At 42.4% G+C, this 16,530-nt stretch overlaps 1 protein-coding gene across 2 annotated transcripts in view; it reads left to right on the top strand.

Moving 5' to 3' along the window:
• The first annotated feature begins 379 nt into the window (after positions 1–379).
• Positions 380–16,530, top strand: part of CENPJ (centromere protein J) — a 43,468-nt gene continuing 27,317 nt past the window's right edge. Inside the window, exons 1-6 of one of the 2 annotated variants that reach the window (XM_050766798.1) lie at positions 380–566; positions 9,545–10,051; positions 10,590–10,713; positions 13,202–13,498; positions 15,453–15,561; positions 16,389–16,491. In XM_050766798.1, coding sequence (XP_050622755.1) covers positions 9,608–10,051; positions 10,590–10,713; positions 13,202–13,498; positions 15,453–15,561; positions 16,389–16,491 — 1,077 coding nt within the window. In that variant the 5' untranslated portion in view covers positions 380–566; positions 9,545–9,607. The remainder of the gene's footprint in view (positions 567–9,544; positions 10,052–10,589; positions 10,714–13,201; positions 13,499–15,452; positions 15,562–16,388; positions 16,492–16,530) is intronic. The other variant, XM_050766799.1, reaches the window with a different exon arrangement.

Below are 16,530 nucleotides of genomic sequence, written 5' to 3'. Positions count from 1 at the left end.
CACACTCAGCCAAAGTGGAAAACAAAGAAAAAAACCAAACCAAAAAAAACGACAAAATAGACCATACGCAAATAGAAAAAAACAAAACAAAACCCCAAAACACCTCCTAAAGCGTCGGGCTCTAGGTTACCGTTGAGCCTCTGTGCTCCCTGCTTTGCTGGGAACAGGCAGACCCATCGCTCCCTTAGGCGCTCCCTTTAGTTTTCTAAGCGTCGGCGCCCGGAGCGACGTCCACCACGGAAGGTGTTTCCCGGAAACGGTTTTCCGTCCCGCCGCGCCGCCCGCCTACGCCACCACTGGCCCGCTGCTAGTCGGAAGCCGGCAAGCCGTCCGTCCCCCGCCGGGCAACGCCCATCGCTGTGGCGTCACTGGGAGTTGTAGTTTCCCTGGGCTCAGCGGTGCCTGCGCTTTAGCGCAGAGACGCGGGTGAGAGCCTCACTTCCCACAGGCCCTCGGCACGGGGGCGGGGCTCCGACGGAGGCGGTGATTGTGGCGGCTGATTTGTAAATGCTGCGGAGATTCAGGCGTCGGTTCTTGCTACTGAGCGGCCCGGCCTTCACGGAGCGGTAATTTGTGGGCGAAAGGAGCGGAGGAGCTCTTTGTCCGTGGCCCCGCGCCGGGGAGGGACGGCGGTGGGCTGGCAGGGCTCCGCTCGGCCCTCGGGGTTGGCTCGGCGGGGCGTGGAGGGAGGGGGGCGCTGGGGCGCACTGTGGTTCACGGCAGTTCAGTGGCTTCGCCCGTTTGCGCTGCTTTGTTCGCAGAGCGGGGGAAGCCGACCTCTCTGGGGTGTCTGTCTGTCTGTCCTGGCTGTGGCGGGGCTTGAGTTCCTGTGGGCAGCGCGGCCGCCGCAGTCCCGTGGAGCAGGGCGGTGAAGTAGCGTTGCTGGCTGTCCTCAGGGCCGGTCTGGCCCGGCTTTGTCAAGGGCTTCTTTCTTGAAGCTTCGTGTGGATTCGTGGCCTTCGAGGACGTGTTGTATTTTAGGGGACTGCTAAATCGCTTCCCAAACGAACTAGCCAACTTTTTACGGTCTAAGAGTGGCTTTGAATTTGCTGTTTGTATCCACTCTCCTCCCTCACCGTGCAAAGATTTTTTTTTTTTTTTTTGCTTTAAAGAATGTTTACATAGCGCTCTCTGGAGGTTTCAAGGCTGTCAATTTGTTATGTTTTTAAAAAGTTTTATTTAGGTATAATTGCTATACAACAAAAATGGCACATGTTTAAATGCATTCCATTTAATGAGTTTGACATACATGTGCACCCGTGTCCTTTAGATTTTGGTATCTGTGAAGACTGAATCCACATACTAATCCTATCTCGGCATATTATCAATGCTTCGTTTACCGAGACCTCACTATCAGTAATAGCAGGTTCTGGTTAAACTGTTTTTATACTTCATGCTGACATTAAATATGTTTTTAAGATCACGGTCATGAAATTGAAGTGGAGGTATAAAGGGTGTTTTTGGTCGGAGTTGGAGGGGGAGATGCAGATGTCTGGGTGCTGCATCTCAAGACTCCTTGCACTTGTCAGTCTAGTAGGGAATTTTTCTAGTTTTCCATATTATGAAATGACCTTGTAGTCTGTGTCTCTTCTGAATTTGGCTTTCAAAAGATTTGCTAAGTCATTGAAATTAAGCAAAGTTACGTGGTTGATTTTGAGGAAAAAAAAGTCATTTTTTTTTAGTTTGGTGTCCTACTGAAAAACAATCAATTTGCTTAGAAAAAGTTTTTACAAATTATTCAGGAATAACAGATATCCAGTAAAGTGCGCTAATCTTAAGTGTACAGCCCAAATGTATCCACCCCCTGTATTAACCTTCCCAGTTGTTGAAGTCAAAATAAAAATTTGGAGATGAATCTCTAAATTTGCCAATTTATTTGGGAAGAATGGCAGTTCCAGGCGTACAGACCAGGTGGCCTTCTGTATGTCCAAAGAACAAAGAGAAAGCTGGAGGTTTTATAAAAAAAGAGAATTGTTATATGTTTCGCTCTTTGAGAAAGTTCGTTGGTTCTCCTAAGGTTCTGGGGAGGCAGCAGGTCCTACCTAGTGGGCCATGGTGACGGGCAAAATTAATCCTAGAATTGCAACAAGTTACCCCAGCATCTGTGGATCAGACTGGTCTCAGGTTACCACCGGCAGTTTCAGCATACCGACTGGCAGAGAATTCCATTCTAGGAGCAAACTTTTGTGTCCTGAGTGCCTTTCCCTCTTCCCTTCTTGATTGTTTAGTTGGATATGACAAGAGTGACCCAATTCGTATGATCAGCTTTCACACAGTCAGGACAGCCTCCATTTTCCTGGATAACGGGCAGTATGCCCTTTATAACTATGGGTATATTTTGCCTGTTCTTCAGCTTCATATCTATGGAAACAGGGGCCAGGCGCGGTGGCTCATGCCTGTAATCCCAGCAAATTGGGAGGCCGAGCTAGGTGGATCACTTGAGGTCAGGAGTTTGAGAACCACCTGACTAACATGGTAAAACCCCATCTCTACTAAAATATTTTATATGTATATATATTTAAAGTAATATATATATATAAGGTTATATATATATATAAAATAGCATATATATATAGCCAGGTATGGTGGTGCATGCCTGTAGTCCCAGCTACTCTGGAGGCTGAAGCGGGTGAATCGCTTGAATCCGGCAGGCTGAGGTTGCAGTGAGCCAAGATCACACTACTGCACTCCAACCTGGGCAACAGAGTGAGACTCCATCTCAAAAAATAAAAAGGAAACATACACATTTGTCTGATGTTTACACATCATTATTTATTTTTGTTACTGGCTGTGGCAGCAATTTTTGTTTTTGTTTTTATAAATGCCTGAATAGCTGTGGTTCTCAAAGTGTGATACGGTGAAAAAATGTACATCACATTGGCATTTTTGTTTTTGGTTATTAAATGGTTGGCAGGCAATCATCTTGTTCCAAGAAAATCTTCAGTTGCAATTAATAGTACAGTAAGCCTTTATACAACTCTTCTACAACTCAACCAGGGAGCAGTGGCAAAAACACAGCATCATTACGTTCACTGTCTTTGTTTCTTTTAACAGTTCTGTAAACTGGCAGTTGATAGCATTTGTACATACTGAACAATTTTAACAATTATATTCATGATACTATTCATGGATTATGCTTCAGAAAACCGAACACAAGAATTTTCAATGTGTATTATACAGGGGAATGAATCAGTGAGGGAAATAGCAGTCTCTTGTTGTAAAATCCCATTACATTCAGATTTTTTGCCTTATAAAATGACACCATCTGTCATGATAGAAACTGATTTTTAGGCTGGGCACAGTGACTCACACCTGTAATACCAGCAGTTTGGGAGGCCGAAGCAGGAGGACGGCTTGAGCCTAGGAGTTCAAGATCAGCCTGGGCAACGTAGGGGCACCCCGTTACTACAAAAAAAAAAAATTAGCTGGGCGTGGTGACACACACCTGTAGTCCCAGCTGCTCTGGAGGCTGAGATGGAAGAATCACCTAAGCACGGGAGGTTGAAGCTGCAGTGAGCCATGATTGTGCCACTGCACTTCAGCCTGGGCAACATTGTGAGACCCTGTCTCGGGGGGGGGGAAAAAAAAAACTAATGTTTTCATATCTAGCTGAAATTCTTCTGTCAGACATAAAATACTGGGGCGCAGGGGCTCACACCTGTAATCCCAGCAGTTTGGGAAGCCAAGGTGGGAGAATGGCTTGAGCCCGGGAGTTCGAGATCAGCATGGGCAACATATGGGGACCACTCTTAACAAAAAATTAGATTAACTGGGTGTGGTGGCATATGCCTGTTGGTCCCAGCTACTCCGGAGGCTTGCGGTGGGAGGATCACTGGGGCCTGGGTGGTAGAGGCTGCACTGAGCCGTGATCATGCCACTGCACTCCAGCCTAGGTGACAGAGACCCTATCTCAAAAAAAAAAAATAGTTAAAAAACATCCATGCCACAGGTTCAGTTTTAAGGCTTTGAATTGATATCTCTTTGTAAATTCGGGTAATCTTTGAGATAAAACACACCTAAATTGGTGATTGGTCAGTCTCTCATTGCATTACACAGATAAAGCTAAAGACAAGTGCTTGTAATTTTTTACAGCTTTGAACCTGGATACTAGTAGAAGGGTCTGTGGACAATGGTTGGTCACTTAGTTGAAAATTTTTCACTTTTTGGAAAACATCTATAACCTTTTAATTAAAATATCTTTTTAAATCGCACAATATTCTTAACAATTTCCTCAACTCACATAACCTGTTTACCTTCTCTTCATCTGAAAATAATTTTCTTTTTTCTTTTCATTTCTCTCTTTCTCTCTCCTCAGCCTCTTTCTTTCCAGGCTTTTTTATAACTGGCCAACGCTAAAGCCCAGATTCTGTTCAAAATCATAAAACATTTTTTTGTTGGATATTTAGTCCTGATACAGGTGACTAATTACAGTTGACTCTCGAACAACGTGAGTTTCAACTTTGTGGGTTCGCTTATGCCTGGATTTTCTTCCACTTCTGTCACCCTTGAGACAGCGAAACCAGCCCTTTCTCCTCCTCGTCCTAGTCCAATGTGAGGGCTAGTGACACGAAGACCTTTACTTTCAAGTGGAAGCGGATCATCATGAAGGTCTCCCTGCGTATCTTTTATATGTTTATGTTTTTTAGACACCAAGTATGAAGTCAACACCTTTATGATGATTCATTTCCACTTAACCAATAAATATGTATTTTTTATTATTTTCTTATCATTTTTTCTCCAGCTTACACTATTGTAAAAATACCGTATATAATATACATAACATACAAAATACGTTTTACCTGTTGTCGATAAGGCCTCCAGTCAACAGTAGGCTGTTGGTGGTTAAGTTTTGGAGAAGTCAGAGTTACACTTAGAACTCCGCACGCAACTGAAAATCTAAGTGTACCTTTGTTTTAAATTTTAAAAATTGTTCATACTTACTTTTCAAACTAGAAAAATAATTATGCTGTAATTAAAATACTAAATATTTCAAGTTAATTACTGCTATGACTTGAATGTCTGCCCCAAAACTCATGTTGGAATGTTAATTCCCAGTGCAACAGTGTTGAGAGGTGGGAAATGTAAAAGGTTATTAGGTCATGAGGGCTCCACCCTAATGAGTGGATTAATGCTGTTATCTCAGAAGTAGGTTACTGATTTCAGGGGTAGCTTTGTTATAAAAGACAGCCTCTCCCTCACAGGCTGTTTTTTTGCCTCTCTACTCTTCCCCCATGGGGATAACCCTTGCCAGTTGCCAATGCCATGCTCTTGTTCTTCGCAGCCCCAGAACTGTGAGAAATAAATTTCTTTATATATTACCTAGTCTCTTCTCTGGTATTCTGTTACAGCAGCAGACAATGGACCAAGATAATTACCAATTACAATTTAAACAGATCACCGTAACTTGCACTGTTTTCAGAAACTATTCAAATAAACACTTAACAGTGTTATGGCCGTGTGTTGAAAACAAATTATTCAAACAGAATCAGTCCATTGACACTGATGAGATTGCAGACATGTTTCTTTGCAATCTGGGGGGGTAATGCACACTGACACGGGCTTCAGTACAGCAGCATCTTATACCATGCAGTGGTTAAAGTGAAATGTAGTCCTACCAAGAGAATAAAGTGTTTAAGAGAAAAATATTTTGTACTTCACTTTTAAATTTAATTAACTTTAATTAAAATGGAAAATTCAGTTCTTCGGTCACATTAGCCACATTTCAAATGCTCAGTAGCCACGTGACTAACTGTACTAGATGCATAGGTCCATGTAATTGTATTTTTTTGTCTTTATTTCTTATAATATGCACTGCTGTGCACTTTGTAACTAGCAACGTATCTTGGATATATTCATTACTTCTGTATCAGTGAAGAGCTTACTTGTTCTTTTTAACAGTTGTGTAATATGATTACCATGATTATTTGATCTCCTGTTAATGGACATTTACTTTCAGTTTATTGCAAATGTGAGTTTATGCCAGTATAACTGTGGGACAAAATGCCTAGATGTGAAGTTGCTGAGTCAAAGTTCCTCTGAATTTACAGTTGGCTAGATATTGTCGTATTGTTCTTCAAAATGTTGTCCCAGTTCATTCGCTCAGTGAATCCTCAGCGTTTCTTCGAGTTAAATGATGAGAATCGCTCAGAGTTTCTTCAAGTTAAATGATGAGAAACAAACAAAAGCCAAAAAGAGTTTCTGTTTCTCATACTGGTATTACCAGTTTTCAGTCTTTGCCCACCGAGGGCAAGAAAAAATGGTAATGTAGTTACTGTTTTCATTTCCATGTCTTCAGTGGAGTGACAATGTGCCATTTTAATGTTTCAGCATCGGTATTTTTCTGTTTATACTTTTCATATGTTTCTGTTTTTTAGACACCAAGTATGAAATGACATACATGTTTGTTTGCCTCCACATTGCCCTTTTTATAAAGTCTAGAATTGTGTCTGGAAAGTAGTGTGAGATGTCATTCCACTTTGGGACTAGACTCTTCCCATCTCCTCCAGAACATGACTGTAGCAATTCTCCCCTTTCTCCATCTTCATCAGCCTACGAACATGCTTTTATTTCTCCTATGTATTTCCTTCTTTTTATAACAGAACTCCTGGTGTTAGCTGTCTACTGTCTTCAATTTCTTATTCTGTCATGCATCCTCTCCACTCAAGCTTTTGCTCTCCCTGTCCCCAACTGCTCTCACTGAAGTTCTCATGACCTTTGCTTTGCCAAATTCAGAGTTCAGTTCTCAGTTCTCCTTACCCTTCATGTGTGCACAGCATTTAGCATAGCTCTTTCCTTCTCAAAACACTTTCATCACTTAGCCTCGAGGACGCTACACTTTTTGCTTCTTAACTGTTTTTTTGTTTTTTTTTTTTTTTTTTTTTTGAGATGGAGTCTTGCACTTGTCACCCAGGCTGGAGTGAAATAGCGCAATCTCGGCTTATTGCAACCTCCGCCTCCTGGGTTCAAGCAATTCTCCTGTCTCAGCCACCTGAGTAGCTGGGATTAGAGGCTCCCGTCACCACACCTAGCTAATTTTTTGTATTTTTAGTAGAGATGGGGTTTCACCATGTTGGCCAGGCTAGTCTTGAACTCCTGACCTTAGGTAATCCACCAACCTCAGCTTCCCAAAGTGCTGGGATTACAGGCGTGAACCACTGCACCTGGCCGCCGCCTCTCTTTTTGACTACCCCCAATCCCTCAGTGATCTCATCCAGTGTCAAGGCTTTAAATACCATCTTTATGCTGAGGATGTCCAAATCTATGCTTCACAGCCTTGGCCTCTTTGATGAGTTGCATTCTGGTGCATCCAGCTGCTGCTGACATGGTGTCTCTACTTGCATGTCTCATAGGCATCTTAAAATGTCCTAAATTCAACTCTTGGTCTCTGATTCCCCCAAACCTGTTTCGTCCTCCATCTTCCCCCTTTCAGTAAATGGCAAATCTATTCTTCAGGTGCTCAGCCAGGAAATGTTAGGAAATGAGGGAGAAGATGGCATTGATCTCTGGAGGTTGGTAGACAATAAAGGAGGGGTAGTAGATTGTGTAGTTTGGTCATATGAGAGTCAGAATTGCTTGTTAATTTATTATTTCTTTATTGTTTTTTGAGATAGGGTCTCACTCTGTTGCCTAGGCTGGAGTGCACTGGTGTGACCTTGGTTCACTGCAGCCTTTGCCTCCCAGGTTCAAGCGATTCTCCCACCTCCGCCTCCTGAGTAGCTGGGATTACAGACATGCGCCCTGACACCCGGCTAATTTTTTTGTATTTTTGTTAGAAACGGGGTTTCACCATGTTGGCCAGGCTGGTCTCAAACTCCTAACTTCACGTGATTCGGTTGCCTCGGCCTCCCAAAATGCTGGGATTACAGGCGTGAGCCACCGCGCCCAGCCTATTTATTTTTTGAGATAAGGTTTTGCTCTCTTGCCCAGGTTGGAGTCCTGCTTACAGCAGCCTCGACCTCCTAGGCTCAGGCGATCCTGCCACCTCAGAACTCCCAAGTAAAATTGCTTTTTATGGTCTAGAAAAGGAGTGTAGTCTGGAAGGAGAAGAGGAATAAGAATATATGTTTTGTCTCAAGGCTCAGTGGTACTGGAGTATGGACTCCATAGAAACAGCTGTTCTCAGGAAGGTGAGGGAGTGCTCAGACAAGAGGTTGAGGATAATGAGGATTTTGCTGATGACGGACTGTGGGTGTTTGGGGCTCGGATGTTTGCGAGATGGAGCAGAGTGAGGTGGGGATTAGTGTGTAAGAAGTGAAGCCTGGCTCTGGGTCTCAGGGCTTCCAGTGGTGAGTGATGTAATAGGTTTAAATAGGTAGGTAATGGTTATGGGGGTTTCTGGAGGAATAGGGTATCAGCGGGAATGTCCTGCAGGTGAAGGTTAGGAAGGCCGGGTGGCGGGGTCTTACCCTGCCCCTGATAGCTGCACAACTTGCACCTTCTCCTTCCCTTGGTCCCTAATTTTCCCTTCTAAATGAGGACCCTGTCCACCCTGTCTAAACTTACAACCTCCTTTTCCCACATGGCTTTTATTTTTCCCCTTTGCACTTATTTCTGTTTAACATACTGTATAGTATGTGTGAGTGTGTGTGTGTCTTCCCCACTAGACTTTGATTTATGAACTGCTGTGTACCCAGGGGCAAAAACAGTATCTGGCACAGAATAAGAACCCAGTAAATGTTAGCTGAGTAAAATCAGACACACACAGAGGCAAGGCTTGTCTTCTCTGATGTCCTGGTTAAGTATATCTATCACATGGTGACAAAGTTACACTAGCAATTTGGTTAATTTTAAAGTCTGGTAACTCATACAGAGTTCTAGCATGAGCCAATGTAATTTTTATTGGCTCATGCCATAAGAATTACGTTTCTCCTACCTGGCAGACATGGTGCTTGGCAGTAGTGAATATGTAGATACCTTCAAGGAACTTCACGGATTGGTAATGAATGTGAAAGCAAAACACCACTAATGAGATAAGTGCTAGAAGAGTGACGTCACTATTTTACCTCTAGGAATACAGATGAGGGGCTATCTGGTGGGTGAGGTGTTAGTAGGGAGATGAGAGAGGAAGGGACAGGTGTAACAGTGCCAGGTAAAGCCACAGGTGCTGGTGGTAACTTTTGTTCTAGAACTAGGGAGAAAACAGGTTCACTAGTTGGGCAAAGAAACAATGTTAAACAAGGGCCAGAAGCAAGAAAGTGCTTAGTGTGGGTAATATCTGATAATGGCTTTTTTTTTTTTTTTTCTTAAGTGAATAACTTAAGGTATTTTATCTTCCATAGTTTAGTTCAACTAATCTAGCACTTGTATAAAATCATTAGTAATTGAATATTTAGGTCAAAAAGGATCTTAGGTTTTTGATCTCAATTTGGTTATTTTTAAGACTTAAAAAAAAATGTAGCTCAATGCCCGGTTGCTTCGCTAGTTCAGGTCTTTTGTATATGAAATATTGAGGACATTTTTATGCTGGGTTGAGATTTGGGCTTATTTTGGGTAGGACATCTAATGGCTTTACCTAATACATTTTGTTGGCTATCTTTGTCTACAGGTATTGGAAATCAGTAGCTCTTCTAGCCTTTGCATTGTTTAAATCTAGTGTCATTGGACTAAGATGTTCCTGATGCCAACCTCTTCAGAGTTAAACAGTGGGCAGAACTTCCTAACCCAGTGGATGACCAATCCTTCTCGGGCCGGGGTCATATTAAATCGTGGATTTCCTGTTTTGGAAGCAGACAAAGAGAAGCAAGCAGCTGTGGACACTTCTACCAGCTTTCCTGTTAAAGGCACACATTGTTCTGACAGCTTCAGCTTTATAAATGAAGAAGATTCACTTCATGAAGAACAGAAGTTGGAGTCAAACAGCCCTTACAGACCACAGTCAGATAAATCCGAAACCCACACAGGCTTTCCTCGCATTACAAAGGGACCACAGATGGTTCCATGTCACGACGCTCCTGGACACCAGGAAGAGAACAAAAATGACTTCATCCCAGATCTTGCGAGTGAATTCAAAGAAGGGGCTTATAAAGACCCACTTTTTAAAAAACTTGAACAGGTACAATAGGGTTTGGGCTACTGTGGGTTTATGTCATTGCAGGTTTCTGTTTATGTAATAAAGTCATCTGTTCCAGGTCTTCTTGTTTTTCCCCTTCACTCTGAAATCCTCAGAATACCAGATTTGGCCCTTTGTCTAATGTGAAACGTTAAAGTGTGTTTAATATGTAAAATATAATTATAGCACTTACGATAACTTTAAGTTGTTACCTCATTTGGCAAAAAGTAAGAAATGGTTGTTCAAGTATTGGGGAAAAAAACAGTACATCATTGGGATGATGTACTGAAGCCCATCCTATTTTAACAATCAAAGGATTTATATGACTGTTTCGGTCTCTTAGTTGAGATAGTTGATGTGATTTCCTTCGTAAGGATTCGAGTTTTAGATTTTTGGTGGCTGATTTAGTTACCTAGGGATCCCTGTCTAAAGCTTCTTACCAGGAAAGATAGGAGGAGGGAGATGGGAGGAATTAAGGGAACAAGGGGTCCACGAAGAAATGTAAAGTTGATTTAATAAAATTAATTTTGTATGAAAAAAGCTGAAAGAAGTACAACAGAAGAAGCAGGAGCAATTGAAGAGGCAACAGTTGGAGCAACTCCAGAGACTCATGGAAGAACAAGAGAAGCTGCTCACCATGGTGTCCGGGCAGCGCACACTTCCAGGTATGCTTTGCCTACACAGAGCCTCCGTACAGCGCACATTTCTGACCTGTGGTGGTTTGACAGGTTATTTCTGTTGTTCCCGTATCACGTGTTGTCAACTCCAGTTTTTTTTTTTTTTTTTTTTTTTTTTTTTTGAGACAGAGTCTCGCTTTGTTGCCCAGGCTGGAGTGCAGTGGCCGGATCTCAGCTCACTGCAAGCTCCGCCTCCCGGGTTCACGCCATTCTCCTGCCTCAGCCTCCCGAGTAGCTGGGATTACAGGCGCCCGCCACGTCGCCCGGCTAGTTTTTTTTGTATTTTGTAGTAGAGACGGGGTTTCACCGTGTTAGCCAGGATGGTCTCGATCTCCTGACCTCGTGATCCGCCCGTCTCGGCCTCCCAAAGTGCTGGGATTACAGGCTTGAGCCACCGCGCCCGGCCAACTCCAGTTTCTTTAAGGGCCAAGCAGATAAATGTGAAATGGTAGAGTTGTAATATAACTGGAACAAGAAGGAGCTGCGGCATTCTGGTGTGTGCCTGCCCTGCTTTCAGGCATTCATGTTTATTCATTAAAAAAAAAAAAGAGCTGGGTGTGGTGGTCCATGCCTGCAGTCCTAGCTGCTCTGGAGACTGAGGTGGGAGGATTGCTTAAGCCCAGGAATTTGAGGCTGCAGCAGTGAGCTATAATGGCACCACTGCATTCCAGTTGGGCAACAGAGTGAGACCCTGTCCCCCCAAAAACGGTCCAATGTAAGAAAAGTCAGATTTGGCCTAGAGCTACTACTGGTATCCAACCCCTGCCTGATGAATGAAAGCTGTTGGGTGTCGTAAAGGTAAACATATGTAGAAGCCACTCTGTTCACCTGAAGAACCACACCAAAGATATTTTCTGGGGTAGAGATGACAGTATCCCGTTGTGTGACCTGTCAGTTAACGGAAAGCATCATGTGCCAATCAGGAAAGAAAACTGGAAATGTGACCTGGAGCAGTGGTTTTAAAGTGTCTTGACCACACTCTGTAGTGGTAAAAATGTTTAAAACCATGACTCATAATGACAGCAATTTCATGTCATCAGTCCTTATTGGTGTTCCTGGTATGTAGTGAGGACATTTTCTGTCTTGTTTATTCTAATTCTACATCATTTTTTAAAATGCTACATCTGATGACAGAATTATAGATTGTGTCCCACAGTTTGAAAAAAACTGAGGTTGGAGCCATGTGTTTGCTTTGCTTCTTGGTGCTACTTTTAAGAAATATACTTATGCCGGGCGCAGTGGCTCAAGCCTGTAATCCAGCACTTTGGGAGGCTGAGACAGGCGGATCATGAGGTCAGGAGATCGAGACCATCCTGGCTATCACAGTGAAACCCCGTATCTACTAAAAAATACAAAAAATAGCCGGACGAAGTGGCGGGCACCTGTAGTCCCAGCTACTTGGGAGGCTGAGGCAGGAGAATGGCGCAAACCCGGGAGGTGGAGCTTGCAGTGAGCTGAGATCCGGCCACTGCACTCCAGCCTGGGCGACAGTGCGAGACTCCGTCTCAAAAGAAAAAAAAAAAAAGAAATATACTTTACTGGCCCAGGAAAGCACCTGTTCTGCTCAGAGATTGTGCTGGGCATTGAGAATACAAGAAAAAGAAGACTTGGCAAGTGAGTGAGGTAGGGTGCAGGGGTCGGGTGGGGCGTGGTTGTGAGAATTGTAGCACATGAACAATGGTTTAGGGAATTTGGATGTTTATCTCAGAGAATATAGAAAACACTGCCTTAAAATAGTTGAATGGCTTAGGGTTTCTTTATGGAATATATGCAAAGAATAATCAAGATCACGTAAATAACAGCTGTGATACTTCTAAAGGTAGAACCAGCACTATGACAGAATGACAGGAAAGCTGATTTCAAAGTTACTTATGTAAGAACTAGCCTCATTCAGTCACGGAGCGGTTTGCTTTGGGGCAGTGGTTTTCAAATATTTTGGTCTTGGGACCCCTTAGGATTCTTAAATTTTTGAGAGCCCCAAATAACTTTTGTTATATGGGCTGTATTTATCAATAACTTTTACTGTATTAGAGATTAAAACAGGCTAGACATGGTGGCTCACGCCTGTAATCCCAGCACTTTGGGAGGCCAAGGTCAGCGGATCACCTGAGGTCTGGAGTTCAAGACCAGCCTGGCCAACATGGTGAAACCCCCTCTGTACTAAAAATATAAAAAATTAGCTGGGTGTGGTAGCGCACGCCTATAATCCCAGCTACTCAGAAGGCTGAGGTGCGAGAATCACTTGAACCCAAGAGGTGGAGGTTGCAGTGAGCTGAGATCGCACCACTGCACTTCAGCCTGGGTGACAGAGCGAGACTGTCTCAATCAATCAATGGTTTTGTTAATCACCATCTCCTAATAAAGGGAAAAGATACTTTTATCACTGCGGAGAAGCCTTTGTGGGTGGGGTCACTACTGGGGAGAAAAGAAAATGTTGAAGGAAGTCATCAGCTTTGTTGCTGTTCTTAATTGCAAGGTTTGAGTGTACTGCCTGATGATCAGAGCCAGAAGCACAGATCTCCAGGAAATGTCACCACTGGAGAGAGAGCCACACGCTGCTTCCCATCGTATGTCTACCCAGACCCAACCCAGGAAGAAACATGCGCTTCCAACATTTTATCCCATGAGCAAAGCAACTTCTGTAGAACTGCTCGTGGAGATTTTGTCTTAACTTCAAAACGTGCTTCTCCTTATTTATTTTCTGAGGCACAGTGTCAAGAAGCACCTGTGGAAAAAAGTAATTTAAAAGAAGAAAACCGTAACCATCCTACAGGTGAGCTACTTGTGTTTCCCTCTTCTGTACTTACAGTGTTACTAAGTTGTCCTAAGATCAAGCCTTTCCGTGGGTTTTCTTTAAAAATTATTTTTTCAAAGATGGAGTCTTGCCGTGTTGCTCAGGCTGGACTCAGACTCCTAGGAACAAGTAATCCTCCCCTATCAGCCCCTGAGATAGCTGGGACTATAGGCACATGCTACCCTGATAGCTCTGCGTGGTTATTTTTTTCTTGTCCCCTGTGGCGTGTTTTTTTTTTTTTTTTTTTTTTGGATTCAGAGTCTCGCTCTGTCACCCAGGCTGGAGTGCAGTGGCACAATCTCGGCTCACTGCAACCTCTGCCTCTAGGGTTCAAGTGATTCTCGTGTCTCAGCCTCCCAAGTAGCTGGGATTACAAGTATGCACCACCATGCCCAGATAATTTTGTGTGTTTTTAGTAGAGATGGGGTTTCACTGTGTTGGCCAGGCTAGTCTCAAACTCTTGGCCTCAAGTGATCTGCCTGCCTTGGCCTCCCAAAGTGCTGGGATTACAGATCTGAGCTACTGCACCCAGCCTTCATGCCTTGTTCCTAATTTAGAGTTAATTCATCAGTGTGGAAAGCTCACATATGTTTTTCTTCTTTTTTACACAACATGCTTCCCTAGCCTTTTGTTTTGGAAAATTTCAAACATCTAAAAAAGTTGAAAGACCACTGCAGTGATTACTGATATACCCACCACCTGGATACAGTGGTTAATATTTTGCTGTATTTACTCTATCAATGTATATATGTGTGTGTATATATCTTCTATATGTATATCCTTATCTTTACCTCTATTTGTGTATAATTTGCTGAACCATTTCAGTGAAAATAATATGCAGGTATCTTGTTACTTCATTCCAAATATTTCAGTATGCATCAAGTAAAAATTAGGACATCTGTTTAACCACAGTGCTATTATTATATCTAAAGAAATTAATGATAATTCCTTAATATTCAAGTTCGTTTTGGAATTCCCGCAGTTATCCCAAAATGCCTTTTAAAGGTGCTTTTTTTTTTTAAAGGATCCAATCAGATTCATGCATATCTAGTCAAGTTCATGTATTATGCTTGATTCTTATAACTCTTTAGTCTTTTTTTTTTTTTTTGAGATGGAGTTTCGCTCTGTCGCCCAGGCTGGAGTGCAGTGGCCGGATCTCAGCTCACTGCAAGCTCCGCCTCCCGGGTTTACGCCATTCTCCTGCCTCAGCCTCCCGAGTAGCTGGGACTACAGGTGCCCGCCACCTCGCCTGGCTAGTTTTTTGTATTTTTTAGTAGAGACGGGGTTTCACCGTGTCAGCCAGGATGGTCTCGATCTCCTGACCTCGTGATCCGCCTGTCTCGGCCTCCCGAAGTGCTGGGATTACAGGCTTGAGCCACCGCGCCCGGCCTAGTCTTTTTAATCTCTAGAAAAGCCCACACTTTTTTCCTCGTGACATTAACCTTTTGAAGAATGTCAAGTGTCTTTATTTTATTTCTGAGACAAGGTCTTGCTGTGTCACCTCGGTTGGAGTACAGTGGCACCATCTTGGCTTATTGCAACCTCTGCTTGCTCTCAGCCTCCCAAGTAGCTGGGATTACAGGCATTTGCCACCACACCTGGCTAATTTTTTTTTTTTTTTTTTTTTTTGTAGAGGTGGGGTTTTGCTGTGTTGACCAGGCTGGTCTCAAATTCCTGGCCTCAAGCTATTCTCCCGCCTTGGCCAAAGTGCTAGGATTACAGGTGTGATCCACCACACCCGACCTCAGGTGTCTTAATTGCAGTTTTGTAGTTTCTTTTAATTATATTAAAGAATTCCTTGAGTGTTGTAAAATCTTTGACATACATCACTTTTAATTAAAAAATTTTTTATCATAGTAACTTGTAAAATTTTCATGTTTTAAGACATTAATATGCTTTTCTTGAGCTAAATTGTTCCTAATTTTTATCTCAGGAGAAAGTATTTTATGTTGGGAGAAAATGACAGAACAAATTCAGGAAGCTAATGTTAAGAACTTAAAAAAACATGATGATTCCTCAGAAGTGGCTAATATTGAAGAAAGGTATTGTTCATGTGGAAAGTGAGAAATGTGACTATTTAGTAAACAGCCTTTGTTATTGAACACTTGTTTGAAAGATCTGTACTTTTCTTGTTTCTGCTTGACGATGCTTTAAAGTATCAGGTTAAAGATACAACCTCTTATGTACTGTCAACAGCAAAGGAGGTTGGGAGATATGTCAGTTAAAGCTGCTTTGACATTGTGTTGTCAAAGCTTTTTCACTTAAGAGAAACATCTGGATAAAATCAATTTTCTCTCAAATAGTTAAATCCTATTTTTGGAGAAGGGAAAAATTAAGTATTGGCATCTCCCATTTGGTGTCACTTATTCATTATAATTGCATAATCAGTTTAGTTACAGAATTTTAAAATATGGCAAAGATAAAGTATTTTATCATTTAAGTAAGTTATTTAAAAAATTTATTTCAACATTTTTGAATATAATGATATGGACAAAATGACTTTTCTGATTATTACTCTACTCACATTAAGGGCCTTTCTTAATTAAAAAAATGCATGTTTAGTGATGTATTTTTGAAATACATTTTAAAGTTATTTGCTGAATGTGTTACTCCATGTGTTAATCTGTAGTGGATAGATGGACTTCAGAAGGGTTCTTAGGACTCCAGAGTCATGTGAAGAGTGTTGTGTGTTTCTGTATTTTAAGGGGTGGAGAGGGATTGTGGCTTTTGTTAGCTTCTCAAAGGGAGGCGCTGATTTTGGGAAAAGTTAGTTCTCCGTGTTGTCAAGGGTTTCTATACCAGGCACACTAAGTGTAAAATATTCACACATTATGATTTGCATGTTAAATAACTTTGTGTTTCTAACTAGGCCCATTAAAGCTGCTATTAGAGAAAGGAAACAGACCTTTGAAGACTACTTAGAAGAACAAATTCGGTTGGAAGAGCAAGAACTGAAGCAAAAACAGCTGAGGGTGAGCAATTGTGCTCTTCTGATTAAATCGTTCTAAGGC

Source organism: Macaca thibetana, chromosome 17 (genome assembly GCF_024542745.1).
Source record: "Macaca thibetana thibetana isolate TM-01 chromosome 17, ASM2454274v1, whole genome shotgun sequence".
Taxonomy (NCBI): domain Eukaryota; kingdom Metazoa; phylum Chordata; class Mammalia; order Primates; family Cercopithecidae; genus Macaca; species Macaca thibetana.
This window is presented reverse-complemented; position numbering and strand designations above follow the sequence as displayed.